This window comes from Papio anubis, chromosome 6 (assembly GCF_008728515.1).
Source record: "Papio anubis isolate 15944 chromosome 6, Panubis1.0, whole genome shotgun sequence".
Taxonomy (NCBI): Eukaryota; Metazoa; Chordata; class Mammalia; order Primates; family Cercopithecidae; genus Papio; species Papio anubis.
In genome coordinates this window covers 64,968,410-64,996,267 of record NC_044981.1, presented here as the reverse complement: position 1 = coordinate 64,996,267, position 27,858 = coordinate 64,968,410, and the positions used below count along the sequence as shown (strand labels likewise).

The 27,858-nt window shown below is 33.7% G+C and overlaps 1 protein-coding gene across 4 annotated transcripts in view; it reads left to right on the top strand.

The window, feature by feature from the left end:
• LMBRD1 (LMBR1 domain containing 1) overlaps nucleotides 1–27,858 on the top strand; it is a 129,291-nt gene that overhangs the window by 96,942 nt on the left and 4,491 nt on the right. For 3 of the 4 annotated variants that reach the window (XM_031667153.1, XM_021937398.1, XM_031667154.1), the window contains 5 exons: nucleotides 4,851–4,915; nucleotides 5,257–5,359; nucleotides 5,932–6,036; nucleotides 7,618–7,767; nucleotides 9,190–9,268. In XM_031667153.1, coding sequence (XP_031523013.1) covers nucleotides 4,851–4,915; nucleotides 5,257–5,359; nucleotides 5,932–6,036; nucleotides 7,618–7,767; nucleotides 9,190–9,268 — 502 coding nt within the window. The remainder of the gene's footprint in view (nucleotides 1–4,850; nucleotides 4,916–5,256; nucleotides 5,360–5,931; nucleotides 6,037–7,617; nucleotides 7,768–9,189; nucleotides 9,269–27,858) is intronic. The other variant, XR_004184313.1, reaches the window with a different exon arrangement.

Here is a 27,858-nt window from a genome sequence, read left to right as displayed (position 1 = left end):
ACTTCAGTACTATCACCTTAATTTTTCTGTAAACCTAACAATTTCCTTAAAAATAAAGTCTACTAATTTTTTTTAAAATCATATTTGTCATACTGTTGCTTCTAATAACCACATTGTGAAAACAATCATTGTTCATCAGGAGACTGGCTTAATTGTTATCTCCATTTTAGAAAGTACTATAGAGCCATTGAAATGAATAGGAGCACTATATCTTTCTTTACAAATAAATCATATCTTGAACAGTCCTTTACAATGTTCATCATGTGTTGTATTTTAACTGAAACTAATGTTAAGTTTGCAAATATTGTGGTAGGTACTCTTTTGGTTAATATTGTGTGAGAGTGCGCATGCACCATTTCTGGAATGATTCGTAGGAACCTATTAATGATAATTACCACTGAGGAGTGAAACTGGAGACTAGTGAATACAAGTGAGACTTATCCTTTAATTTTTTAGCCAAGCTTTGTTTTTAATTTTAAATTGTAATTGTGTTTTTAAAGATGTCCTTCTCTTCTACCCCCATTTGATAGTGGATTTTTCCTTTATTGAGACCTGTATCACAACTTCCTATATTTTCTGTCTCCCTTGCATCCTCTTTGTTTTATTCAAGCTAGCCTTACCCATTCCATATGTTTGCTTTGTATATATTTTCTTACCCGGATTATTAAGATCCAACCAGACTATTTTTTTCTCTCTCTCTGCTGTTATTTACACATGTATTTAACAGACCGTGTTCAATATATTTGTCTTAGTTTGTGCTGCTATATTAAAAAATAAAATAGAACTCATAGACTGAGGGGCTTAAACTGTCAGCCCAACCTTTTTGGCACCAGGGACTGGTTTCAGAAGAGAATTTTTCTGCCGACTGGAGTGGGGATGGTTTTGGCATGATTCAAATGCATTACATTCATCATTAGATTCTCATATGGAGTATGCAACTTAGATCCCTCGTATGCACAGTTCACGAAACGGCTTATGCTCCTGTTAGAATCTCATGCTGCCACTGATCTGACAGGAGGTGGAACTCAGGTGGTGTTGCTTGCTCACCTGCCGCTCATCTCCTGCTGTGTGGCCAGGCCATGGACTGGTACTTGTCCAGGGCCCCGGGGGCTGAGGACCCCTGGCTTAAAGAACAGACTTTTATTGCTCTGGAGACTGGAAAGTTCAAGATAAAGTTGCTAGCAGATTTGATGGCCATATTCTTGCTCTGTCCTTTCGTGGCAGAAAGAGAGCTAGTTCTGGTCTCTTCTCTTCTTATAAGGACACTAATTTCATCATCAGGGCCTCATCTTCATAAACTCGTCCAATTGAATTACCTCCCAAAGACCCTACCTCCAAAACCATCACATCGGGGTTAGTACTCCAACATACAAATTTTGGAGTGTGTGGAGACACAAATAATCAGTTCATAATAATAATAAAGGTTCAAAAATCCTCAGCCAAAATCCTTGGATCAAACGTAGTATAAAATTTAGAATTTTTCATTTTTCAGAATATATGTATATATTACGTATTAAATAATACCCTCTGAAAGAACCCAGAGCAGCAGCCCTCTTACCCTCTTTTGAGCACATTAATAGTTCTGCAGTGAATATATATTAATAAATATTCACAGTTAGTTACTTTTAAAAGACCCATGTTAGTTTAAGCGAGATTTAATCAACAAATGAGTTAGGAAAAAAAATTTGATTTCTAGAACATTTTAGATTTCAGAATTACGGATAAGTGATTACAGACCTATGTAACGTTTTTTTTCATTTGAGACATAATTTACCATGAAATTCACCCTTTTAAAGTGTATATTGCTGTGATTTTTAGTATATTCACAAGATTGTGCAGCTATCACCATCTAATGTCAGAAAATTTTATTCCCTTAACAAAAAAACCTGTACCCATGAGCAGTCTGCCCCATTCTCCCAGTCCGTGGCAATGACTGATCTTTCTATCTCTATGGATTTGTCTTTTCTAGACATATCATATAAATGGAATCATTCAATATGTAGTATTTTCTGTCTTCATTTAGCATAAATGTTTTTAATGATTCATTCATGTGCATATAGCATTATTTCATTCTTTTTTATGGCTGAATAATATTCCATTGTATGGATATACCACATTTTGTTTATCAGTTTATCAACTCATGGACATTTGGGTTTTCATTTTTTAGTATTATGAAAAATGCTGCTGTGAACATTTGTACACAAATTTTTGTGTGGATAGATGTCTTCAGTTCTGTTTGGTATATACCAAAGACTGGAATTGCTGGGTGATACGATAACTATATTTAACTTTTTGAGGAATTGTCAAGGCTGTTTTTTAAAGCATGTACACCATTTTACATTCCCACCGAACTCTATGAGAGTTCCAATTTCTCCATAGCCTTATAAACACTTGTTAATTTTTTTTTGTTTATAGACATCCTAGTGAGCATGAAGTAGTTTGGCTCACATTTCTCTGGTTCACATTGTGGGTTTGATTTGTATTTCTCTAGTGAATGATATTGAGCATCTCTTCAGGTGCTTATTGGCCAGTTGTATATTTCCTTTAAAGAAATACATATTCAGATCCTTTGCCCATTTTTCAATTGGATTGTATTCTTCTTCTTAAGGTGTAGGAGTTCTTTATATTCACAAAACAAATATTTTCTCCTATTCCGTGGGTTGGTTTTTCACTTTGCTGATAGTATCTTTTGAAGCAAGAGAATTTTTAATTTAGATGAAGTCCAATTTTTTTTCTGTTGCTTGTGCTTTAGGTATCTTATCTAGAAAATCATAGCCTAATCCAAAGGTCACAAAGAGTTACACCTGTTTTCTGTTAAGGGTTTTTATAGTTTATTAGCTCTTACATTTGGGTCTTTGGTCCGGTTTGAATTTTTATATGCTGTGAGGTAAGGATACAAGTTTTTTGTATGTGGCTATCTACTTGTCCCAGTACTATTTGTTAAAAAGGCTCTTATTTCCCCGTTGATTTTTCTTGTAATCTGCTTTTACAGAGGAGAAAATGTTCAGAAGTTCTTATTCTGTTTTTATTGACGTTACCTCTATAGTTTAATTTTTATTTCAAAATTGGCATTATAGCTAGAGCATAATATGTAGCATTTAGGTCACCCCAATGTGATCATCACTGATATGATTCTGTAACTACTAATTTAAGTTCTAGTATTTAAATATGTATAGTTTTCTTGGTCTTTATAAAGTATTTATGTTTTTTACATTTGTTCTGTATTCTGTTAAGTCACTGATTAAGCAGTCTAACTCTGGGTCAGTCATCTCTACAGATTGGGAAGATAGCTAAGAGGGTTGTTTTTTTTTTTTTTTTAGCTTTTTTTTTTTTTTTGCCAAAATGGACATCAAAGGAAGGGAATCTTAACTTCAAATCCTATTTCCATATCATGTTCTCCTACTACTAATTGGCACTTGGTAGTTATACTGCCTCATGCTACAAACTATTTTTTGTTAACAGCTATTAGGAAGGAATGTTTTTCACTTGAGAATCCTAAGTATAAGTCTGTCTTGCCTTTCGGTTCAGCACAGTACCAAATATAGATGCCTGAATCTAGTAGAAAAAAAAGATTAACTCCTTTATACCCTCTACTAATGAACATTTGTTACTATAAAGGAGTCACTTCAAAATCTTTTGCAATGAAACCCTTTTTAAATAATGAATTATCTTGCAGAATCCCAGCATGAAAAATAGTACATGCAATATCACTCTGTTTTCAAGAGATGACTATAGCCTTCTTGGTCCCCTCTCGTTGTCAGCTCTCTCCTTCCCAGTGAACCCCAAAGGCACCCTGCCATAACTGAAGAATTCCCCAGAGTGCAGGTCTAAAATTACTTCCAAAAATCATCTTTTCAGGCTAGGTAGGCTCATGCATTACTTCTTTTATTCTCTCAGGATTCTAAAATTTACTTCAACAGTCATGTGAAATAAGATGAAAAAATCTCCCTGCCATTCATGATTTCATAACATTCATTGATCTCTTTATATCAATTCCAGTTAAAGGAGGAGCCCCACACACTTAACTGTGCTTACTGGGACTCTTCTTTTTGGGTCTGGTCTTGACAACTCTTTAGCCCAGTTGTCCCTGGAACTTGGGGAAGATTTTGGGGGATAAAGAGCTTAGGTTTTTCTTAACATAGATTTCACCCCTTTTATACTCTGAAACTTTTCATTAGAAACTCAGTTATAATATTTTTCTTCCTCTTTTTCTACCAGTTTTAATATAAAGTTCATACAATTGGGAGAAATGTGTTCCGCTACTTAAAGTGCTTAGGACATTTTTCCACAGAAACATTGTTTTACATGACAATTTTTTCAGTGTTGTTAGTACTCTGTTTCAGGAATAGTATCACTTGTACAGGCTTTTATGGATTGTTATACAATTTAACCACTATATATATCATTTATATATATTATTACTTCTATGGGAAAATGTTCTAAATTTTCTATTTTAACTAACAGGGTAATATAGCCTGCATTTCATGGTTTTGGGGTGTGTGTGTGTGTCTGTTAGTCATAATGTACTTTTCAGTCAACATTAAAGTCTCACTTCAGTGTAGTGGAATAAAAACTTTGTATTTGGTCTAACAAAGAGTTTCATTTGTTTACTTATTAGTGAAGACTTTTCAAATGCTTTGTCTCTTTTATGTACATGTTCTCAATCAAATAGTCTCATAATGAAAATTCAGGTATAAATGCCTGGAATTGTATACTAAATTAAAATGTATCTTAGATTGTTTTTGTTAGATCTTTGTCATATTCTAGCAACTCATATTGAATATAATGGTTTTGTGCTTTTAATATCAACTTTTAGAACTATATTTTAATGAATATATTTTTGCTTTTAGATCATCTGGGGAATATTTTTCATCTTAGTTGCATTACTGTTTGTAATTTCTCTCTTCTTGTCAAAGTAAGTACAGTAGACACATTTTCTAAAGCACTTATGCAAATTCTGTGATAATATACATTTTGTTGCTGAATGCCATTAGTGTAGGCTATTCATCTTAAGTAGTTTTCTTACTTGAAGTGGTCTATAGCATTAACTCAAAGAATGGCTAAAACGTCCAATAATAGAATGTTTCTTTATTCTCCATCAATTGAACAATAGCTGTGAGATATTTAAGTGAGATTTAATTTGTTATCCATTGTTTTCTTTGACTTAGATGTATTTGCATGCTTAAATTATGATATTTTTTCTAAATTTGCTGAAAATTTGGTAGTATAACATAAATTTCATTATAATTTTTTTAGTTTAGATAAAGCTCTTCATTCAGCTGGAATAGATTCTGGTTTCATAATTTTTGGAGCAAACCTGAGTAATCCACTGAATATGCTTTTGCCTTTACTACAAACAGTAAGTAAAATATCAATCATTTTATACTGTAGCTGCTAGAGTATAAAATGCTAGAGTCTAGCAAACATTCTGACATCCTGTTCCACATAAAATTATTATGCTAAAAACCTATTAATAGTTTGACATATGCTTATGTTATTTTCTAGTTTTACTTTTTATTTGCCTGTAGTTTATACATTGACATGTTGCTTTAAATATTATTATATTGATATATTCCTAGACTTTTATGTTATACATAATTTGACTTGGGATATATTACATAACATGAGGTGACCCTCTCCAAATTATTTTTGGTATTAATATTTAATCAGGTCTTTTATCTCATCAATAAATGCAATTTTAGTTTAATTTGCTTTAGGATTTTTCTTAGTATAATGGTATTAAAAATTTTGGTAATAGTTTGGTACTTGTTTGTTTTTTGAGGATTTTTTTTTAAACACAGTAGCCTAATTTAAATCAAGGTTGATATTGTAAATATTTGCCAAATGGGAATAATGTTTTTAGTTTACTTTATATGACTGTTAGAGTGCTTATAGTTTGTATGTTAAATTTAATTTCATCTTTTTTTTCAGGTTTTCCCTCTTGATTATATTCTTATAACAATTATTATTATGTACTTTATTTTTACTTCAATGGCAGGAATTCGAAATATTGGCATATGGTTCTTTTGGATTAGAGTAAGTATATATTACAGTATTTTTTTCTCATTTTGTGTGTAATCTCCATTATTGCAAATTATCTTAGATTTAGAATATAGTAGCTGTATCTTTATACCACAAGTGAGAGAAATACTAGCCTTTTCACTTCATGTTGACATAAGAGTACTTTTTATCTAGAGCAGTGGTTCTTAAACGGGGTGATTTTGCCCCCCGGAAACATTTGGCAATATCTAGAGATATTTTTAGTTGTTATAATTGGGGAGTGCTAGTGGCATGTATTGGGTAGGGGCCAGAGATTCTATTAAAAATCCTGTAGTGCATAGGGCAGACTTATCTAGCCTAAAATGTCAGTAGTTCCATGGTTGAGAAACCCTGGTCCAAAAGTTGTATTATTTCTTAGTAGAAACACATTCGAATATAATAGACACACTGAAGCTCAAAAGATAGCCCTCCCTATTAGTAATGATTACCGTATCATTGGTTATTTTCTTCAAATGCTTATTTTGCGTAAATTAACAATTTTAAAATGAAGCTGTATCAGGTAGACACTACTTCCACTACTGTGGGTAGTGACACTACTTCCACTACTTTTACCCACTACTGTGGGTAAAAGAGATCTCAGTTAAATAGTGGCTTGAACTAATGAAAGATTTCTTGCTATGGAAAAAAGAAGCTAGTATTGCTTCAGTAGCTCAAAAAGTCGGATCCAATATCTCTGTAATTCTTCGAGTATCTCTGTCATGATTGTAGTATGGCTGCTGCAGTTCCTTTTATCCTGTTCATATTCTGTGAAGAAAAAGGTAGTTAGGAGAAAGGGGTATACAACTATATCAATAAAACAAGACTTTTACAGAAATCCCTAACAGACTTCTGCTTTGCTTTTCATGTTTAGTATTTTATCACATGGCCACTACTGGCTATGAAAGAACCTGGGAAATGTAAATTTATAAATGGTCTTATTGTCATCCCATCTGGAATTGGAGTGTGTACTACAATCTAGTAATAAAATAGGGAGGTGATACCTAAGTTGCTAAAATAAAAGCATGCTATGGTATTGAAATGAAGCAAGTTACCTGGTTCCTTATATTTCTGTTACCATGTATTTTCATTTCCCTTTAGTATAGATAAATGTGAAAAGCTCTTTAGTAAGATTATCAGAATTTTTCATAAACTAATTTTTATAGCAAAGTATAAGGATGTCATGAGTATTTCATAGAAATGAATGTTTATAAACACATGACATTGTCTATTCTTATACAGTATTATATAAAAAGTTATATAAAACCATAGTATATTACTGATACTTACAGTTTAAATTCATAGTTCTAATCTTTAGATAGAACTAGAGGTAGTTTACAATTAGCTCCATGAATTTCTAACAGATACTGTTACACAGTAAGTTTAGAAGATTTCTTTGGAAATAGACCATGTGAATTATCTTAAAATTACTTGGGATGATTAAGAATTTTTAGTATTTACTTTGGAAGAAAAATAATGGTTGACTGAACTGTGTAAATCATTTCCCATAACACAAGAACAGTATATAATGCATTACAAATGAAATATTTTGCTGAAATTTTGTCACTCTTTTCTTTCCAGTTATATAAAATCAGAAGAGGTAGAACCAGGCCCCAAGCACTCCTTTTTCTCTGCATGATACTTCTGCTTATTGTCCTTCACACTAGCTATATGATTTATAGTCTTGCTCCCCAATATGTTATGTATGGAAGCCAAAATTACTTAATAGAGGTAAGTGAAATACTTAAAACTTGATTATTTTGATATTTTAAAGATAGTGATATTTAAAATCAAATTTTAATTGTGATGGTTAGCATATTAGCTCATCAGATTAAATTTAATATTGCTAAAACTGGTTTTTTATTTCTATTTTTAGAAAAAAATAGAAATATTTTTTTCATACTGAAAAAATTTGTTTCATACTGTTGTTTTTTTGAAACAACACACAGAATTTCATTACAATAGTTCCTTAAATGGGCCCTGTGATGCTAAGCTACTGAGCTTTACGTTAGTACTTCATTAAAACTCATAATACTTCCTCTAAAATAACATTTTAACTAATTTTAATAATGTGGCTCCCAAAGAACATTTTGGTGAGCACAGCATGTCCGTTCATTGGCACTATGAATCCCCTAGAAGAGGCTTTATAAATGTTTTATATGTAGATAACTATACATTCTTTTAACGTGATAGGTATCCTCATATGCTGATTTGTTGATGTTGTTGAGCTCTCAAAAGCCACTTGTGACTTTTAGTTTTAATGGAACAGTGTTTGGATTTTCTGACGATTCAAAATATTCTGACCAAATCTGATTCAAACTTTGTTTAGTTTGTTTCCTTTTTTTTAAATACCTTTTGCTCTACTTCTTAACTGTTCAAACCATATTTATGTTTCAGGGCCTGATCAAGCATTGCTTTAGTGGAGTCTTTCATTATTAAATCATTGTGCCCAGATCACTTCTTTTTTATCCTGCACTTCCTTCATTCTTTCTTTACTTTAACATGCAATTAGAAAGAAAAATCTAACAAACATATCAACCTTCAATCAGTACCCTCGATAATATTGATGAGTGTTAAAAGGCTTTTTCATTGAAAAATGTTTACTTATAATGCAGGTGAAACAGATAAAGCACAGATCATGATGGAGGTACATGAATGACCTGAGTTTGGGAAACACCATGCTGGAAAATCACCTGAACCATATTTCTCACTTCTTATACCTTTTGATTCTCTTCTTGCCCAATCATCCCCTTCACCTACCTCACTAGGTTATGCTTATTAAACATCCTCCTGTGAAGGAATGAAGGAAGACTATGCTTTTGCTTGGACAAAAGATATTCTTTGCATGTTCCACAGTCTGAAAATAGCATTCTTTTCAGATGCTCTACTTTGTACTTAAAATGGAATTTGTTCTGGGAAGAAACCCTGTTGTTCAACACAGGACCTAAAGGATTATTATTGCGAAAAGCCTTAATGTTTGATTTACTATAATTAATTTTTCTTCTAAGAACAATGCTACATAAAATTTACATTTTGGAATGTTAGATAGATGTAGTTAGTATATGGAGTATACAGTTCATAGTGATTACTTTTTAAATCCAAATGTATTTATTACTGTGGTTTTTACATTTTAACTATATTTTTATCTTTCAGACTAATATAACTTCTGATAACCATAAAGGCAATTCAACCCTTTCTGTGCCAAAGAGATGTGATGCAGATGCTCCTGAAGGTAAAAGCAACTTGTTTTAGAACTTACAGCTTTGTAGGAAAAGAATTTCCTGGCATTTTGCTGTGTTAATCATTTGATGCATTTGTTTTGCTACGTGGTAAGAAGGAAACTTTCAGCAAGTAGAGGTTGGCAAATCTCTTCAATAGAATTTCTTGTTAATGAAAGGATTTGCATTAGAGAAAGAACCATTAAAATTACTTAGGAAGTAACAAAATGTAGTTATTATTTATCACATTTACTAGTATAATAAGAAATCCCTCTTAAATGATTTTTTTTTTTCCTTAAAAACATAAAGGAGTTTGGTGGAATCTACAATTTTTAGTACCAAGACCAAAAGTACTTATGACCTAGAACAATTTTTAATTCATCCATGTCTGGTTATTTAATTTAATAATAATAGTGTTAGTTATAATAGCAGTTAACTTTAAAGATACACAGTTGTGCTGGGCGCGGTGGCTCAAGCCTGTAATCCCAGCACTTTGGGAGGCCGAGACGGGCGGATCACGAGGTCAGGAGATCGAGACCATTCTGGCTAACACGGTGAAACCCCGTCTTTACTAAAAAATACAAAAAATTAGCCGGGCGAGGTGGCGGGCGCCTGTAGTCCCAGCTACTCAGGAGGCTGAGGCAGGAGAATGGCGTAAACCGGGGAGGCGGAGCTTGCAGTGAGCTGAGATCCGGCCACTGCACTCTAGCCTGGGGACAGAGCGAGACTCTGTCTCCAAAAAAAAAAAAAAAAAATATATATATATATACACACACACACACACACACACACACACACACATATACAGTTGTTTTCAAGGCACTGTGTTAATTATTATATGTGTACTCTGACAAAAATTCTGTGCTCTTAACCCCTGTGTAGTTTTAGAATATCTTTTTTTTTTTACTATGTGAGTTGTTTAGGTGATTTTTTCTTTGAATGTTATAGTATTCATTTCTGATTAAGGATTCCTGATTTATTCTTTCAAAATTTGTAAAAGTGTTTCCTATGCTTGCCTTCAATGCTTTTATTTTGTGGTAAAGTAATGTGTCAAATATTGTATGTTTCTACATGAATCATTCATGAATACCATTATGAAAAACACAAACTCTGAGGTGTTTTTTTTGTTTTTGAGATGGAGTCTCGCTCTGTCGCCCAGGCTGGAGTACAGTGGCGCCATCTTGGCTCACTACAAGCTCCACCTCCCAGGTTCACGCCATTCTCCTGCCTCAGCCTCCCGAGTAGCTGGGACTACAGGCGCCCGCCACCCTGCCCAGCTAATTTTTTGTATTTTTAGTACAGACAGGTTTCACCATGTTAGCCAAGATAGTTTCGATCTCCTGACCTCGTGATCCGCCCGCCTTGGCCTCCCAAAGTGCTGGGATTATAGGCGTGAGCCACCGCGCCTGGCCAATTCTGAGTTTTTTATAGCAGGGTCAACTATGTAATGTAATAGAGTATTAGGAACAAGTACAAGGTACAGGGATAGGCCAGAGGAAGACACAATTAACTCTGCCTTGTGGGGATCACTGTGGTGTAGTAGTCAAAAAAGAAACGTTTCAGAAAAGAGATATCAGAGCTACAGTTTAAGGTATCTGGTATGCACATCAAGGGAAGGCTGTTCTAGCCAGAAGAATAAAGTGTACAAACAATTACCTTAAATTGCACAGGCGTGTGTTCAAGAACATTGGTTTTGTTTGGGGATTGGAGGGAGGAAGGCAGAGTCATGAGTCAGATCATAAAAGGTTTTAGAAAGTGACGAAAGAGGTAATGAAGTGTTTCAAGCAAGAAAGTAGAAGTTATGATCTGATTTCTTTTCAGTAAGTTAATTATAGCGGTTATAGAGATAATGGATTTGAGAAATTGAGACCAGATTATGGAAATCACTTAGGGGAGGGAGAGCTATCTAAAATAATCCAAGAGAATTGAAAGCCTACAGTGGTCATGAGGGTGTGAAATAAAGAAATTTAAGGAGTAAATTGAAAGAATTTCTGATTAGTTGTAGAGCAATGGTGAGAGAAACAGAAGATTCTAGAATGATACTCCAGTTACTGAGTACTTTGATTAATTTTGGTGTTACCAGCTGAGGTAAAAAATACATTGGAAGGCCAAGGCAGGCGGATCACCTGAGGTCAGGAGTTTGAGATCAGCCTGGCCAACATGGCGAAACTCTGTCTCTACTAAAAATACAAAAACTAGCTGAGTGTGGTGGTACATCCCAGTAATCCCAGCTACTTGGGAGGCTGAGGCAGGAGAATCGCTTGAACCTGGGAGGTGGAAGTTGCAGTGAGCCGAGATTGTGCCACTGCACTCCGACCCAGGCAGGCGACAGGGCAAGACTCTGTCTCAGAGAAAAAAAAAAAAAAAAGTACTGAGATTAGAAAAATTGTAAAAAAATGATTAGTTAACTTGAGATGTCTCAAAATTGTTCAGGTGGAGGCTCATAAGCAGTTGGGTATACAGTTAGACCTCCATATTCATCGGTTCCAGATCCATAGATTCAACCAACTTTGGGTCAGAAATAATTTGGGAAAAAATAAAATAAAAGATAACCAAGCAACAATTTAAAAAAAAACACAAAAAGCAATACAAGTATAACAACTATTCACATAGTATTTACATTGTATTAGTGTTATAAGTAATCTAGAGATAATTTAAAAGATGTGGGATGGTGTGTATAAGTACATCATTTTATGTAAGGGACTTGAGCATTCGTGGATTTTGGTTTCCAACAGAGTCCTGGAACCAATCCCTCAGGGGTACATGTGAGTTCCTGTATAGGTGAGAAACTGAGAGGGTAAAGAGTGAGAAGAGAATGGACACTGGAACCCAGGATAATCATTGTTTAAGGGCAAGCTGATAAGGAAGGTACAGAGATGAAGGCTGAAAAAAGAGAAAAAATTTAATGTTAGAGATAAAAATTCCTTGAAGAAGATGTGCAGGGTCAAGAACTTTTTTTTTTATTTTAGTTAGGAGAGACTTCGGGGATAATGGGATGGAACTAGTGGAGCAGGAAAGATTGAAGAAAAATGTCAGAAAGGATGAATGATGGACCAATATCATCCAGTTCTGGGGGATATGGTATTAAGAATATCCAGGACAGAATGCTTTAGATAGAATGAGGGATATTTCTTTCTGTACATTGCAAAGAAGGAAGCAAGGATATGGCCTCAGATGGTAACTTGTTACTATCTGAGGGTAGACGAGAAGTGGCATATCTGTATAATTGTCTCAACTGGCTATAAAGGATGAGCTCAGGTCATATACTGAGAATTAAGCAGGCTGTGGGGTAGACAGTTAATGAAAGTAGCAAAAGCTTTTGATAGCCTGTGAAGGGGATTAGGAGAGGATCTAACTGAAGGTAAGTTAACGATAGGTAAATATGTCAATGGACAGAGGTGAAATTATCAATTTTATATTTTTATTGAACAAGTCTACACAACTTGTATAATTTTTCTCCATTAGTTCTTAGGTTGTTTGGGGGAAGGAATGGATTGAAGAACTGAAGTAGAATTGGGGATTTAAGGATGGAAAACAAAGGACAAGTTGAGGTTAGAAAATAAACAGTGACCACAGAGTCCAGGATTTGTAGGGAAATAAGGGAAGAGACTAAAACTGAAGGAAAGGATTAAAATAAAGAGATGAGATGGATAAACATCTGATGGGGATAACTTTATTTTGCCTGAAGAAATAATAGTAAAATGTTGTTCGTATAAATAAATACAACAGAATTTTCCAGTTCTACTTAATGATGTTAGTTCAAGATTTTTTACTTTGAAATGTATACGTACATCACAAGTAGGGTCGATAGTTGAAGTGCCTTGGGTTGCCATATAGCTGGATGAAAACAGATTGAAAAATTAGTGTTTAATTGGTTTGTAATTTGTTTTTAACCAAGGAGTCAATGACCTTGAAGATCTAAAATAGATTCTGTTGTTCAAATTGTTACAGTAGTATTGAAATAATAGCTGTAAAACAAAAACAAATTGTAGTTTCAAAATTATGTTGAACTGATAACGGGGCCTTTAAAATGCCCCGATACTACTGGAGTGAATTTTTTATATTATAGGTCAGTAAGATTTAATCAAATAATACACTTGACTGTAACTTTTTTATGAATCACATTATTTTTCAGTCTAATCTAATTTACAGTAGTTAAAAATGATTCCCTTTGAACTACTGAATATTTTTTCTTAAACATTTTAGTTGACTCATTCTTTGAAATGTTATTTTGCAGTACAAAAGCATACCCTTTAGTTTTATGGGTTTATCTTTCCCAACTTTGTTTTGTTCTGTAGCACATCTCTAAATGTTAAATTTGCCAGTACGTAACTTAGAAGAGGATGGTAGAAATATAACTAAATTTGGGGTGGCAGGGTAGTTTTTTAAGTGAATAATAATGATAGAGACAGATAAGTAGATTAAGACATTGGATTTAGACACATAAGGGTAGGGATGGGGTGGCATCCCTACCCTTAGGGTGAGGGATGGTGAGGGACTTGTATAGCCGTATACACTATTCTTTACAACATATTTAGTGACAACATTTGACTAGAGTAAATGATAATAAATAACTCATAAGGCATTTGATGTCACCTTTGCAATGTGTCTGTTGCAAGTAACAGAATTTTAGAGAATGATTTTTAGATTTAAAAATTTAAATTTTCAGTGTTATAATGAAAGTTCTTTCTGAGAAAAGTTAATCTCCCTGGAGAGATATTAAAGCAGTAATTTCTAAAAATATGTATGTTGCTGTCTTATTAATATTAAACATATTTTAGACTTCTAAAATTAATATTTTGTTTATATATGAGGCAGTCTGACATTTATTCAACATAGAAAATATTGCTGGAATCCTAGTTGTGTTTAAAATGATTAGGTTTCAAATGAGAGTCATTTATCTAAAAATAATTTAAGTACTTTGTGTTTAAAATAATCCGTTAAAGAATAGAATAATTTAGTAATAATCCTATAAAGAATGCTATCTTACTATTTTTATGAAGTTCTCTTAAAATGACAGTATTACTTAATTCATCCTGACAGGTAACGCATGGTTTATGTTCAAAGTGAGTCAACTGAGCAAATTAGGAATCAAGTTTTAAATTTTACATGCTGTTACTCCAAGGGGACCTTTACATGTAGACAATTTATGTGTAAATGTGAATGCAATATGTAAAACAAATAATTATTTAAAAGACCATGTATATTTGGAAACTATAAATATTTGAGTCAAAATAGGAAGATGAAAGACCAATATACCTTAATGGACAAAAATAGAAGACATTGTCAGTACCGGGTTTGATTTTGGGAAAAAGAAAGTACCAGAGAAAACACATGTACAGTACTTACCTTCAAAAAGCATGTAGCCTAATGGGCTTGGATAGGAAAATAAATAATTATAATAAGAGAAAAAATAAATGGCAAGCTGTAGTGAAATTATAATCAAAATGCAGTGGTAAAGCAAAAGGAGATGGTGATTTATTCTGCCCTGGGGGGCAGTGTAACCTTTCTGTGGACCCAAAAGAGTAAGTTAAATCTGAATGAATGATCAGAAAATAACGTGGATATTTCAAACAGATAAAAAAACCTGCATTAACCAGGCATAAGAACATAAATATATTTGGTATGTTATGATAACAATGAATGATGGCAACATCATTGAATATTTGGAGACTACAGTTAGGGGTGAAGCAAGATAATATGTTTCCAAATGACATTTATAAAAATTCATTAACCTAAATTTTTATTTCTGCTACCCTGCTTAATTATTTTATCTTTGTTATTGTAAACTTGTGTTGTCTTATTTGGACATTAAAGTGACTGGAAATGGAATGATCTCTGTAAATCAAAGTTGATTTTTGTGGTTTTATTCTGATTAAGTATATTTGCTTACTATATATATGTGGAGGGGGGGAGCACGAGAGAGAGCGCCTTAAAAAATAATCACATGACCAATAGGGTTAGGATTTAGCTTGAGGATACCATGTTACTAGGGCAGATAATTAAGACAACTTAGCAAATGCTAAAATGGAAACCTATGTGTTAAACCAAGCTACATGAATTATAAACAAATGAGCAGACAAAATTGAAAGCTAAAGCAGGCTTTTAATTATATATATATATATAGGAAGTACAAAGGAGGAAAATAAAATTATTGCAAATAATAATGTAAGAAAGAATAAGTAAAATGTGTGTTGATATCTTACATTAAAAAGTAATTGAACTGTAAGTTCTGGAGTAAACAAGGCCGTCATCAAGCGATGATTCAAAGCACAGTCTCTATAAATAAAACTTGCTTACCAAGCTTTCTTTTTATTCTTTTTTTTTTTTTTTTTTTTTTTAAAGACGGAGTCTCACACTGTCACCCAGGCTGGAGTGCAGTGGCGTGATCTTGGCTCACTGTAACCTTCGCCTCTCAGGTTCATGCCATTCTCCTGCCTCAGCCTCCTGAGTAGCTGGGACTACAGGCTCCTGCCACCATGCCTGGCTACTTTTTTGTGTTTTTAGTAGAAACAGGGTTTTACCCTGTTAGCCAGGATCGTCTCGATCTCCTGACCTCGTGACCCACCTGCCTTGGCCTCCCGAAGTGCTGGGATTACAGGCGTGACACACCATGCCTGGCCCAAGCTTGCTTTCTATAGATAACTAACAAATTAGCACACTGACTTATTTTCACAGAATCTCAAGTACCTATCCTTCTGAAACCATTTGTCTAAGATGTTATGTAAGTTGAAGAATCCCTTCATTTTTTGTATGAGAGTCTGACTAGATATGGGAATAAAGGCCATAAAGAGCCACATAAGTTGTAAACAGTTTTAAAAATACAAACTAGAATATTAAAAAAACTTTAGAAAGATCATCTAGCTAGTTTAATCATTTTTGCAGATGGAGAAACTAGGGCACCAAGAGATAAAAGTTAGACAGTATAAGACTTAGGACTTTTAATGCAAGTGTCTGGATTCCAGTTTTGTTTTTCTTTTTTTTTAAGATTTAACATTTTTGTGTTTTGTTTGAGTGCAAGAAAATGAAACATTATTGCATCATCTGTCCTTTAAATTGTTAAAAAAAAAAAAAGGCCATTGCTGCTTTTTAAATATAATGGAAATGGTTGTTTGAAGCCATAAAGGAATGAAAGTCATAGACAATATGAAGAAAAAACAAAGGTCAAAAGGCTAAACCTAGGTTATTGGAGGAGACATAAGAGTTTAGAAGAGGAGAGATAAAAAGAACACTATGGCATTATAATATCCAATAAAGTATCATTTAGAGATCAATAGTGTTGATGCTTTGAAGAGACATTTAGCAACTAGCAAATCTTAAATAGGAAATGCAGTTTTAGTAGGACTGTATGGACTGAAGTAGAGAATTAAGTGAAGAAATTTTTAACTGAGGATAATCCCTTAATGTGGTTTTGGTTTGGGATTTTTTTCTTAAATTTTTGTAGATATATACTAGGTATATATATTTATGGGGTACACAAGATATTTTGATACAGGCATGCAATAAATAATAATCACACCAGGGCAAATGTGGTGTCCGTTACCTCAAGCATTAATCCTTTAATTGTATTACATAACTAAAAAAAATGGATTGATTTGGGATTTTTTACCACATATTTAAAAATAACCTCTAAAAATCCCACATACCGAATGCCACATGAACTAAAAGCATGAATTTATTACCAAAAGTTGTTTGTAAATCTAATATTTCATATGGAATCTTACTGAACAGCATTCAGGAGATGCCTTGTTGGCTAATTCCTCGAGTCTTTTTGCAAAGTAATTGTATTCTTTATTCCATCTATCTATTGTTTACATTTATGTATTGAGAGAGAACGTAGAGTTTAGTTTTGAGCATTTTTGTTTTAGTCATTCATTAAACATCAAGTGGAGATCTTGAGTGGCAATTAAGTTGTATCTGGAGTTCTAGAGAGAAAATATATACTGGATTACTCAGGAATAGATGAGAAGTAAAGTTGTGAGACTGGATGAGAGATCACCAAGAAAATGAGTATAAATAGACTTGCAAAGATCTGTGTTAGAATTATCAACACAGATTAAGACCCAACCAACTGAAGGAAAGGAATAAGATCAGCTCAAAATGTTGGCAGAGGACAAGAACTAGTTGTTTTTCTTTTTTTTTTTTTAAAAAAAAAAAAAGAAAAGACAATCAATGAATGAAACCTTCACATTACATTATATGCTAATACTATTCTCCTATATAAGGGGCTTGAGTATCGTGGATTTTGGTGTCTTAGGGTGAGGGTGGGAGGGTGGTTCCTGGAACCAGTCCCCTGTGGATATTAAGGGACTATTGTAAATTTACTGCCTTCTCTCTGGTTATTTTTCAGATTTACCTGTCTACTCCAGCATATTATTGCCGAGTGCCAGATTTAATTTTAGCAATTCATATTAAAGTCTAAAACGTTTTTAAAGCTGATCAATAAATTTTAAAAGCTTTTTAATTCCATAAAATGGGGGGAGTTGGCACCAATATAATATTACTATGATGAACAATTCTGGGGCAGGAATATTTCCATGCCTATATGCTAAAGAATACTTAGAACAAGCAAACATAGTTGTATGCTTGCTTTAGGAAATTCTCACTCATGATGGTGAAACAACTAAAATAGCTTATTTATCAAGACTGATTTCCCAAAAAGACTTGCTTCAGGACTTCCCATTTCATCATCGTTACCAAACCAAAACTATTTTGTCAGTTCTAACCAGGTCCTCACCTTGAAAAACGTTGATTAAAGCCCACCCAACCCTAAAACCTTATAAATATCCTTCTCTGTCTTTCCTCTTCATGTTCTTCCTCACTGAAGTTAGTCTGCTAAACTTAGCTTTGCTAGATCAGTGAGGTTTTTTAATGTTGTTTGGAGAGTTGACACTACATAAGCTAGTTATGCTGAATAATATAAGGGGAAGAAATCAAGAATTCAGAATCTTACATTTCTATTCTTATTTTTTAACTGTTTGCTAGTTTATCTGTATGGACATGCATGTATGACCAAGCTATGAAACCTCCATTCTTAGATTGAACTTCTTTCCTTCTCGCCTCCATTTATTTTTCTCATCTACCACTACCCCCAGTCATGGGGTAGGGATAGTTGTCCTATTCCTTTCTGTCTCCTAAAGTAGTTTACCCTGATAGAAGTCTTGAAACCAGATTCTTATTTTATCTCATTTTAGTAGCTAGTATCCAAATCCCACCAAGTTTACATAAGAAATAGCAAAACAAAAGGAACCAACTGGGTATTTATCTATCAATGAAGATACTTTAAATAGCAATACACACAAGGTAATGATATAACTTTGTATGTTTTGACATACAAAAGTAAACACTGTGATGGTAGGTGAAAGAGTGTATATATATTACCTCATTTTTAAATGCTTTCATGCATAAACAAAATCTAAAAGTCTGTGTGCCTCAGGAAAGAAGTAGATAATCACTTTATTTTTTTAAAATAAATATCTTTTATTACCTCTGCAATAAAAAGTATTACACATTTTTAAAGATGAAACAATGAGAGACACAGCAATGACATACATCTGTCAAGTAGATGCTGATTTCAGAGAAGACTTTTTTCCCAGTTTGTTGAAAAGTATGAGTAAGAAAGGTAGTTACTGAAACTTTTAAAAAATTAAATTCTTAAAGTCTTGGTACCATCTTTTCCCAGAATATGGAATATATCTTTCTACTTGAACTTCTGAGATGCCTAAAGCAATACTGTTTAAACACTTACATTGTCACTAACAATGGATTTAAGTGAGGAAAAAAAAAAAATCTCTGCCCTTCAAACTTTGGCCTGTGAGCTAAATAAATACAAATACATAAAGAATGTGTCTTGCCAGAGAGGCTTATTTTTGTTTAAAACTGACATTATTAAAAGAATTACTACACTAGTTGATACCTAATGTTGGATTTATCCAATTAAAGTTAAAATGTTCATGTTAAGAACAGCCAGTTTTAACAGGCTAAAATGAAGCTGGTCAAGCAATTTCACTAGAAACTAAGTCTTAAAGGGTGAAATAAAAAGTGACACTGATGCTTTGTGATGACAGTCTCCTAATATCTTCGTTAGTATCTTCTGTGGTGCTGTGAGCCTAGTGGTAGTCCCTAAATATAATGCAAAATGAAAATGGTGCTAGATTGCTCCTGTCTTAATTTAAAAAGCAGATTTGAATATGGACTATCAACTTCACACTTCCTACCCCATATTAAGCTTTTTCTGAAAGTGTATAGCTAAGAAGATAACCCTCTTCAGGAGAATGTAGGTCATCTGGTTCTTTAGACGGAAGAACATGGGGCAGAGACCTTTAAGAAAAACTATGTGGTCCTTTTGTTTTATAGTCTGAAAATTTGGTAGTGAGGATGAGAAAGTTAAGGATAGTTAGATTTAGCTTTAAAGATTAATATAAGTCATCAACTCTACTAGAATTTTGATAATTTTGATAGCTTTATTTAGAAAGTTACCATCTTTGTGTAATATAATATTAAGTAATGACTGTGTTGCACTTCAGTCACCTTTCTAATATATTGACATATCTTTAGTAATACAGAGAACCACAATCCTGTTAGTCATGAAATTCTAAGATAAATTTGTAAATGTCTTAATTTCCAGTATTACATAGGTCATTTAATTTTACTTATCTGTTATTCCTGTGCTTTGTCATTTAACAAATATTTATTGATGTCTGCTATGTGCCAGATACTGTTCTAGGTGCTAGGGATACAGCAGTGAACAAAACGCTCTAGTATCCCTGTCCCCATGGAGCTTATTTAATATAAGGAGACACAAATAAATAAGTCAGGTGATAAGCATTATGGAGAAAAATAAAGTGCCAAAGGAGATTAAGTGGTGTTCAGAAGGAGGAATGGTTTGAAATTTTAGGTACAGGAGAAAGGGAATTCTTACTGGGAAGGTGACATGACTTTAAAGAAGTGAGGAGCAAACACAGTATCTGGGGAGGAGTATTCTAGATAGGGTTAACAGCAAGTACACAGCAGGAGTATGCTTGAAGAGGCAGAGGAATAGCAAGCAGATAATTTTAAGGATGTCAGCTTTTACTTTCAGATGAAAAGTATCTGGAAGATCGTGAACAGAGGAATGGCATGATGTGACGTGTGTTCTTACAGGATCACTCTGACTACTGTGTTGCATATAGACCAAGGCTTGGAAACTTTTTTTCTGTAAATAGCCAGATAGTAAATATTTCAGGCTTTGTGGGTCATGTAGTAGTCTATGATAACCACTCAGCTCCACTATTGCAGCATGAAAACTGCCATAAACATTACTTAAGGGATGGCTATAGCTCTGTTTCAATAAAACTTACAATTGATAGGCTTGATTTGCCCTGTGTGTCATAGTTTGCCTACCTCTGATACAGACCACAATGAGACAAGGGTAAAAGCAGGTTGACAGGAGGCTTTTGCAATAATCCAAGGGAGAGCTTATGGTGGTAGTGGCAGTGGCAAAAAGTGGTCAGAATCTGGATGTATTTTGAAGGTAGAGCCAATAGTATTTGCTTGGTAGAGAGTTTGAGAGAGACATCAAGAGAAGGGAGTCAGGGGTGATGCCCATATTTTTAAGAGTTTTAATTAGAAAGTATTTGTTTAATATTTCACATTCTAATTTTGATAATATCTGTAATAATTATCTTTAAAATTTATGTGTACCTATTAAGGTTATACATTTCTTTTTTCCTTTGGGCCTATTTGAGTTCGTTTTGTTCTGGGTATTCCTTCGTAGAGAACTAATAATGTAACCTATGAAGTTCTGAGCACCGCCACTGGTTACTGAACATTATCTCATTAGGCTTCCCTTATGGATGAAAGCGTGTGTGTAGCTGTGATGTGGTATGTAGGTTAGGGTGTTCCCTTAAGGCCGAGGAAGAAAAAATAAAGATGCTACCTGTTAGCTATGTATGGGAAGCTCTGAATGAGAATTATTAATCATGTAAAACTAATATAAAGAACTTTGCTTTATTTTGGTAATGTATTTATAAGAATGTTTATAATGAATAGCTCTTGGGGAAGATAGTACAAACTATTAGATAAGGACTTTGGCCTACACTGACTTAAGTATTTCATATACTACCACATTCTTCAAAGTAGTTATTTGCTTCTTCTCCACCCCTAATCAGTTACTAAGAGCTGCAGAGTTTTTTGTTTTGTTTTGTTGTGTTGTGTTGTGTTTGCCATAATGACCCTCACATCCCATTTTCATCATGTCTCACTTAAATTATTCTACCTTTTAGTGATTTTACCTTAACTTAGAGTAAAAGAAAGGTTATCAAACTTTTGCATGCATCAAAATCACTTGGAAGATTTGTGAAACCAAGATTGCAAAGTTGTATGTGTGTTTTTGTTTGTTTGTTTGTTTGTTTGTTTTTGAGACGGAGTCTCACTCTTGTTGCCTAGGCTGGAGTGCACTGACGTGATCTCGGCTCACTGCAGCTTCTGCCTCAGCCTCCTGAGTAGCTGGGATTACAGGCATGTGCCACCACGCCTGGCTAATTTTTGTATTTTTAGTAGTGACAGGGTTTCACCATGTTGCCAGGCTGGTCCTGAACTCCTGACCTCAGGTGATCCGCCCACCTCAGCCTCCCAAAGTGCTGGGGTTACAGGCATGAGCCCCCATGCCTGACCCAAAGTTTTTGATGTAGTGCATTTGAGGTGGGACCCTAGAATTTTCTGGTCTGGGAACCACACTGTGGAAACCACTTTTCCAAAGTACTCTGATAATGCCATTTCTCTAGTAAAAACTGTAAAAACTCACATCATCTGATAAATTCAGTCTAGGATTTAAGGACTACTATTATTTAACCCTTACAAGTCTCTAGCTTTTTTTCATACATGTTCTGGACATGGCCAGATTCTTATCTACCTTTGCTTTTCAATGATTTATTTTTGAAATACCACAAGAAGTCTTTGCCCTACCCCTCCCATTTTCATCAGTCAGAATCCTGATCTTCTTACAAAGTTAATTTCTAACTCAACCTTCTTTTTTGAATCTCCAAACGTGTGTGCTCTCTTTTTTCCTCGGAATTCCCATAGCACATACACTTTTTATAAGATTACCTTATTCTCTCTCAATGTATAGTCTATATATCTTATCTCTATTCTACCTTTTTATAGAAATGTAAGTTCCTTGAGGATAAGAAAATATATCTTTGTCTCCCTTAAACATTTGTAGAATTGAACCACTTTTTAAAATTTGTTCCTTTGTCTTTTCTCTTTTTAAATAGTATTATTAAAGTAACATAAGATGTTAGTATGCCTAATATTTTCTAGCTTCTTGCTCACTTTATCTATTGGATGAAACCCATTGTATTAACCTGAAAACTTCCTTCTGGGAACCTACTGACTTCCTGTTTTTATTTGGATTAATTCCTTTCTGATTCTGCTGCTCAGCTTTACAAATCATAATTATATATAATAATGCTACAGTTTCTATCCCTTAGACTTCTGATGCATTGTAAATCATATCTTCTTTTTTGGTGAATTCTCCCAAGCCCTTTGTTTTACTAGGGTAAAAATTAAAATTCTTTATATGAAATACATATCTGAAAAGTACTCATATATCTGAAAAGTATTCTGTCCTCATAATTAATGGATAGTTTGGTTGTGCTTAGAATTCTACATGAGAAGTCATTTCCTCTTAGAACTTTAAAGGCATTATATTATCTTCTACTTTCATTTTAACTGGTAAGAAATCTAATGCCAATTTATTTTTTCTTCTGAAGCTACTTTATGGTTTCTTTCTATTTTCTCTTTTCTCCTTGGGGAATTTTTTTTATTATTTATTGAATATCTTCAGTTGATCGTTTGTATTATCTCATTTTCATATTTTCTGCCTACCATTTGCTCTATATTCTTTGGTATGTATTCAGCTTTGTCAACCATATTATGAATTTTAATTTCATATAATAAAATGTTATTTTCCCTGAGTATTTTATTGTTCTGATTGTTCTTTTCAAGCATCCTTATTTTATGGATGTAATATCTTTAATACCTGAAGATACTAAACATTTTTCTTAATGGTTTCCTTTAAGTAAAATTATAATTTTGGTTATCCTAGTACAGTTATTTATCTTGTTTTCTTTTTCCCTCATGCTGATAGTTTTCTACATATATTTGATGATCTGTTCACATTTATGCCAACTTGTATTTAAATATCAGGAACTGGGAAACCTCATTGCTGGTAACTCTGTGCATGCGTCTGGGACCTCTTGATCCTCATATTTTAAAATAAATGGGAGGAAAACCATCTGTTTTACTGGAGACCTTTTAAATGTGGCCTTCCATCTTCCAGATTATGGTTGGAACCTCTCATCAGCTGATGGTTCTACTTCCATTCTCTTTGCTGATAAAGGATTGCTCCTGGCTTTATTCCTATACTAGAACGGTAATGAGGTCCTGAGAAGGATAAGAAACAAATGACTGTGCTAAGTCTGTTATCTTGAGCCAGAAAGCTGTGTTTTCAACAGGTGAAAATTGTTTTTTTGTGGTTAAATACTATACATTTCTGGTCTTTTATTTGACAATAAGTTTGTGTTGATAACCTCATTTGATTTGATTGTAGTAAACCCATAAGATGTGTAGCACAATAGTAGAGTGATGAGATAGAATTATTTCTAAGAAGTGCCATACTTTGGTCTCCAGCATCTGTATTTAACTTCATATAACTGAACAGAGAACAGCCCAAGAATCTAATGTCACCCAAATGGCAGCTTATTAATTTACCATAGAAAGTTTAGCTGTTAAATAAACTAGATGATCAGGGTTAGTGAATTATCACCAGAGAGAAAGAATTTGCATGGAAAATCAAATGTATAGTCATACAATAGCTAGGTAAACATGAAGTTAGAAAGAGGGCCTCAGTGATCTTATTGACTGGTATCTAGCTGAGATAGCCTGATGTATTGTGTCTGTTGTCAAGCAAGATTGTGATACAGACTGGAAAATTGAGTATTCATCAGAGCATCATTTTTCTTGGATGTTGCTGGAGATCCAGAAAGTCTCCTGATGTTGAGGTTCTTTTCCTGGGTGACATTGCAATTGTGTTGATAGAAGTTGAATAAAATAGTATAGAAAAATTAATTAGCTGTGTGCTTTCTCAGTTCTCCAGTATCTGCAGCAAAGCCAACCTAAATAATTTTGTGAAACTTCTCAGCTACTCACAGATTATTGCTTAAGGTGGCTAACTCTGAAAACATCAATCTAATCTTTTCTTTCAAATGCAGATTTCTCTCTGAATTCCCAGAAATTTGATCTAGCACCATATACCACACATATCTGTATGTCACTTACAAAGAAACTGATATTTAGAAGCTAAATGAATTACCTCAAGGAGACATCTCATAGTATATTAGTGTCAGACTCAACTAAATCTCAGTTTTCTATCTTTAACTTTAATATTTTCTTATATATCCATTTAAACTACTTTTATCAAAAGATAAAGTAATAGAAGACGATTGCTTTATATCTGACTATCCTTGGACAATTACAACCAGCAGCTAGTAAGTCTCAGTAATTTAGAGTTCACTGATACAGATTGTGATTATACAATTTCTACATTTTATATGCTAATACTTACCTGTACTCCCTTTTAATGAGTGTTATATGGCCAATTAGTAATAAAATGAAATTAGTAACATCCTTTCTTAAAAGGCAAATATATATTTTAGCACCTTGGAAATGCTTTAAGCTTACTTAAATATAACCAGAGCTCAACACAAACTATACTAGTTCTTAAAAATGGTTACTCTGAAACTTATTCTTAAGCGGAAAACATTTGGCAAATATCTTTATTAGCCTGATACAGTTTGTGTATTCTTAAAGTATAAGAAAACTGTGTCCTTCAAAATTTCTGTGAGTTTTGACATTCATCAATTCTCTTCCCCTTTACCTACATCTCCCAGTGAGATTTAACAAAACACTGATTTAACTATATACCACTTGTTAAATTTTAATATAAATATACAACTTTGGTTTTTATTATATATTTTCATTTTTTCTGCCTTCCCATTTATTTAGATGTATTTCATTAGTTTCCTAAAACTTTTTACGTGTATGTATTCCATCTGACAGTAAAACATTAGGATTTTACATCCTAAAAATTTCTCAGATCCCAACTTTTTTCTTCCCATCCCTGAGCTCATTTTTCCAGTTGTATAGTCTTCTAACTTGGTAAACCTCTTTCTGCTTACAGTCTCCTCTTCTAGTCTGTACTCCACTCATGTTATTCTTTCTTAAAACCATTTGATAAATAATTTCAAATCATATCACAATAAAATCCAAGCTCCTTACCCTGTATACAGTTAAGATATATATGTTCATTATAAATATTCAATAGTAGCAAGACCCTAATCAGGAACCAATTGGCACAGTCATGGGCAACCAAGAGCTATGAAGTAGCTTCTAAATAGTCCAGGCTGGCCGGGCGCGGTGGCTCAAGCCTGTAATCCCAGCACTTTGGGAGGCCGACGTGCATGGATCACGAGGTCAGGAGATCGAGACCATCCTGGCTGACAGGGTGAAACCCCGTCTGTACTAAAATACAAAAACTAGCCGGTGAGGTGGCAGGCTCTGTAGTCCCAGCTACTCCGGAGGCTGAGAGGCAGGAGAATGGCTGTGAACCCGGGAGGCGGAGCTTGCAGTGAGCTGAGATCCCGCCACTGCACTCCAGCCTGGGCGGCAGAGCCGACCGGCTCAAAAAAAAAAAAAAAAAAAATAGTCCAGGCTTCTAACAGATTTTTTGGTCACTAGTCAAATAATGCTTGTTTTAAAATTATTCTCCGTGTTACATGAGTTTTCTCAAATGTCTTCTATATATATATGCACACATATGTAACATAAGTCTTTGTTTTGTAAAATGCAAATATAGAGTAATTAATTGTAAATTGATTTCAAGTGAAGTTTTAACATGATGACTTAGTTGTGGCTTAAACAGTAAATGTTTTTAAAATATATATTTAAAATAAAAGGTATTATTTATTCTCCTTAACCAAAGTTATCTTAGTGGCAATCAAGATGCATTAAAAGTGACATAACAAAGGAAACAGGAAATATATAATATAAAATTTATCAGGTAAATCCTTAAAGACTGCTGTTAAATTACAAAAAATAATGGTATACTTGCATTTCCTATTATTTCTCTGTTTGATGATATGTGAGAAGAGATGAAGGAATGGTGGTAGTAGCAGGATTCAAAAGTCTTTTGATTTTATTCGTATGCCTCAGATGCCCCTTTTGGCCCTTTTAATTCTTATTATTTTTGTATGGCCACTTTCTCATCAGAAAAAAAATTATCTGAGCCTCCCTCCCCTGTGTATAGTTTTCATTGTTAGCATCTAATCTTTAGTTTAATTGGAAGTTTAATCTTTAATTCAATTATATGTTCTTTTGAAGAAGAACAGTCAGAAGTTTCTGGAATACTCCTGATTTTAGAACACAATTCCTAAATGAAATATCCAACAATATAAATTTACTTTGAAGGTAAAACCAAATTCAGAACCTTTATTGTGATTTTCTTAGTTGGATAATTGTAGAAAGAAATCTATAGATCTCCTAGATATCTGTGATTCAGGTGAGCAGCTGGAAGATAGCAGATGGTGAAGAACGGCACTCCCTTCCATTTATTCAGTGTGGAATCGTCACTTGAATAGGAAATATATGTGTGTGTCTTATTAGCAAAAATTTTTATATGGGTATATCCCAGTTAATAGAAATAAAATGATATATATGGACAAAGATGAATCTAAAGAGCTTTTATTTATTGTATGTGTGAATTTTTAACCTATCATTTTCCAACAACAATGCAGAATGATGGTACCTTTTTATGGTATTTTAAAAGGCTTGTGTCGAAGTCCACAACCTTTAAAAAAGGTAAACATGTAAAATAATGTGATCAAAAAAATGTTGAAGATATGGTTTTGGTGGTGGGCAAGAGTCAGAGAGTATAAGCCAATTTAAAATATCACTAAGTGGATTATTAGATGTCTGGAGAAGAATGATTTGATTTATCTTGCTTCTGCCAGTTCAGTCTCTGTTTTGTTAGCCCTGTTCTGGCCCTGAAATTTCTAATTTAGTCAAGTTCTGACTCCCAAAATATCTTTAAGTATGGAAATGAGTAATAGAACTTTTATTTTTTAAGTTGAGTTTTTCACAGGCTTATACTTGTAAATTGAAGCTAAAGTAATACTTAAACCATGAATGATACCATTCTTGTTTTTAAAATAATTATGAAAAGGCATTTTTTTGGGTAGCTCCAAGCCTGTCCCACTCTTCATTTTTGAAACATTCAAATTGGTTATTTAAAGGTATATTACTATGTAGCAGTGTATCCTGATACTGATAATACAAATTTGAATTTTGCCAAATCCATTTGTGTCTGTTTCAACTATAGAGACAGAAAAATAATGGGCATACACAGAGTAGTCATGATATTAGTGACTAACCAAATATTTTCCTACTATTGGACATGAATGTCTGAAATCTTAAGACTTGCAACCATTTGAGCAACTCTTCACAATTGTTCTCTATACCCTGCAGAGAAAAAAGGAAGAAAATTAATATTAAGCACTACTTTGCATGG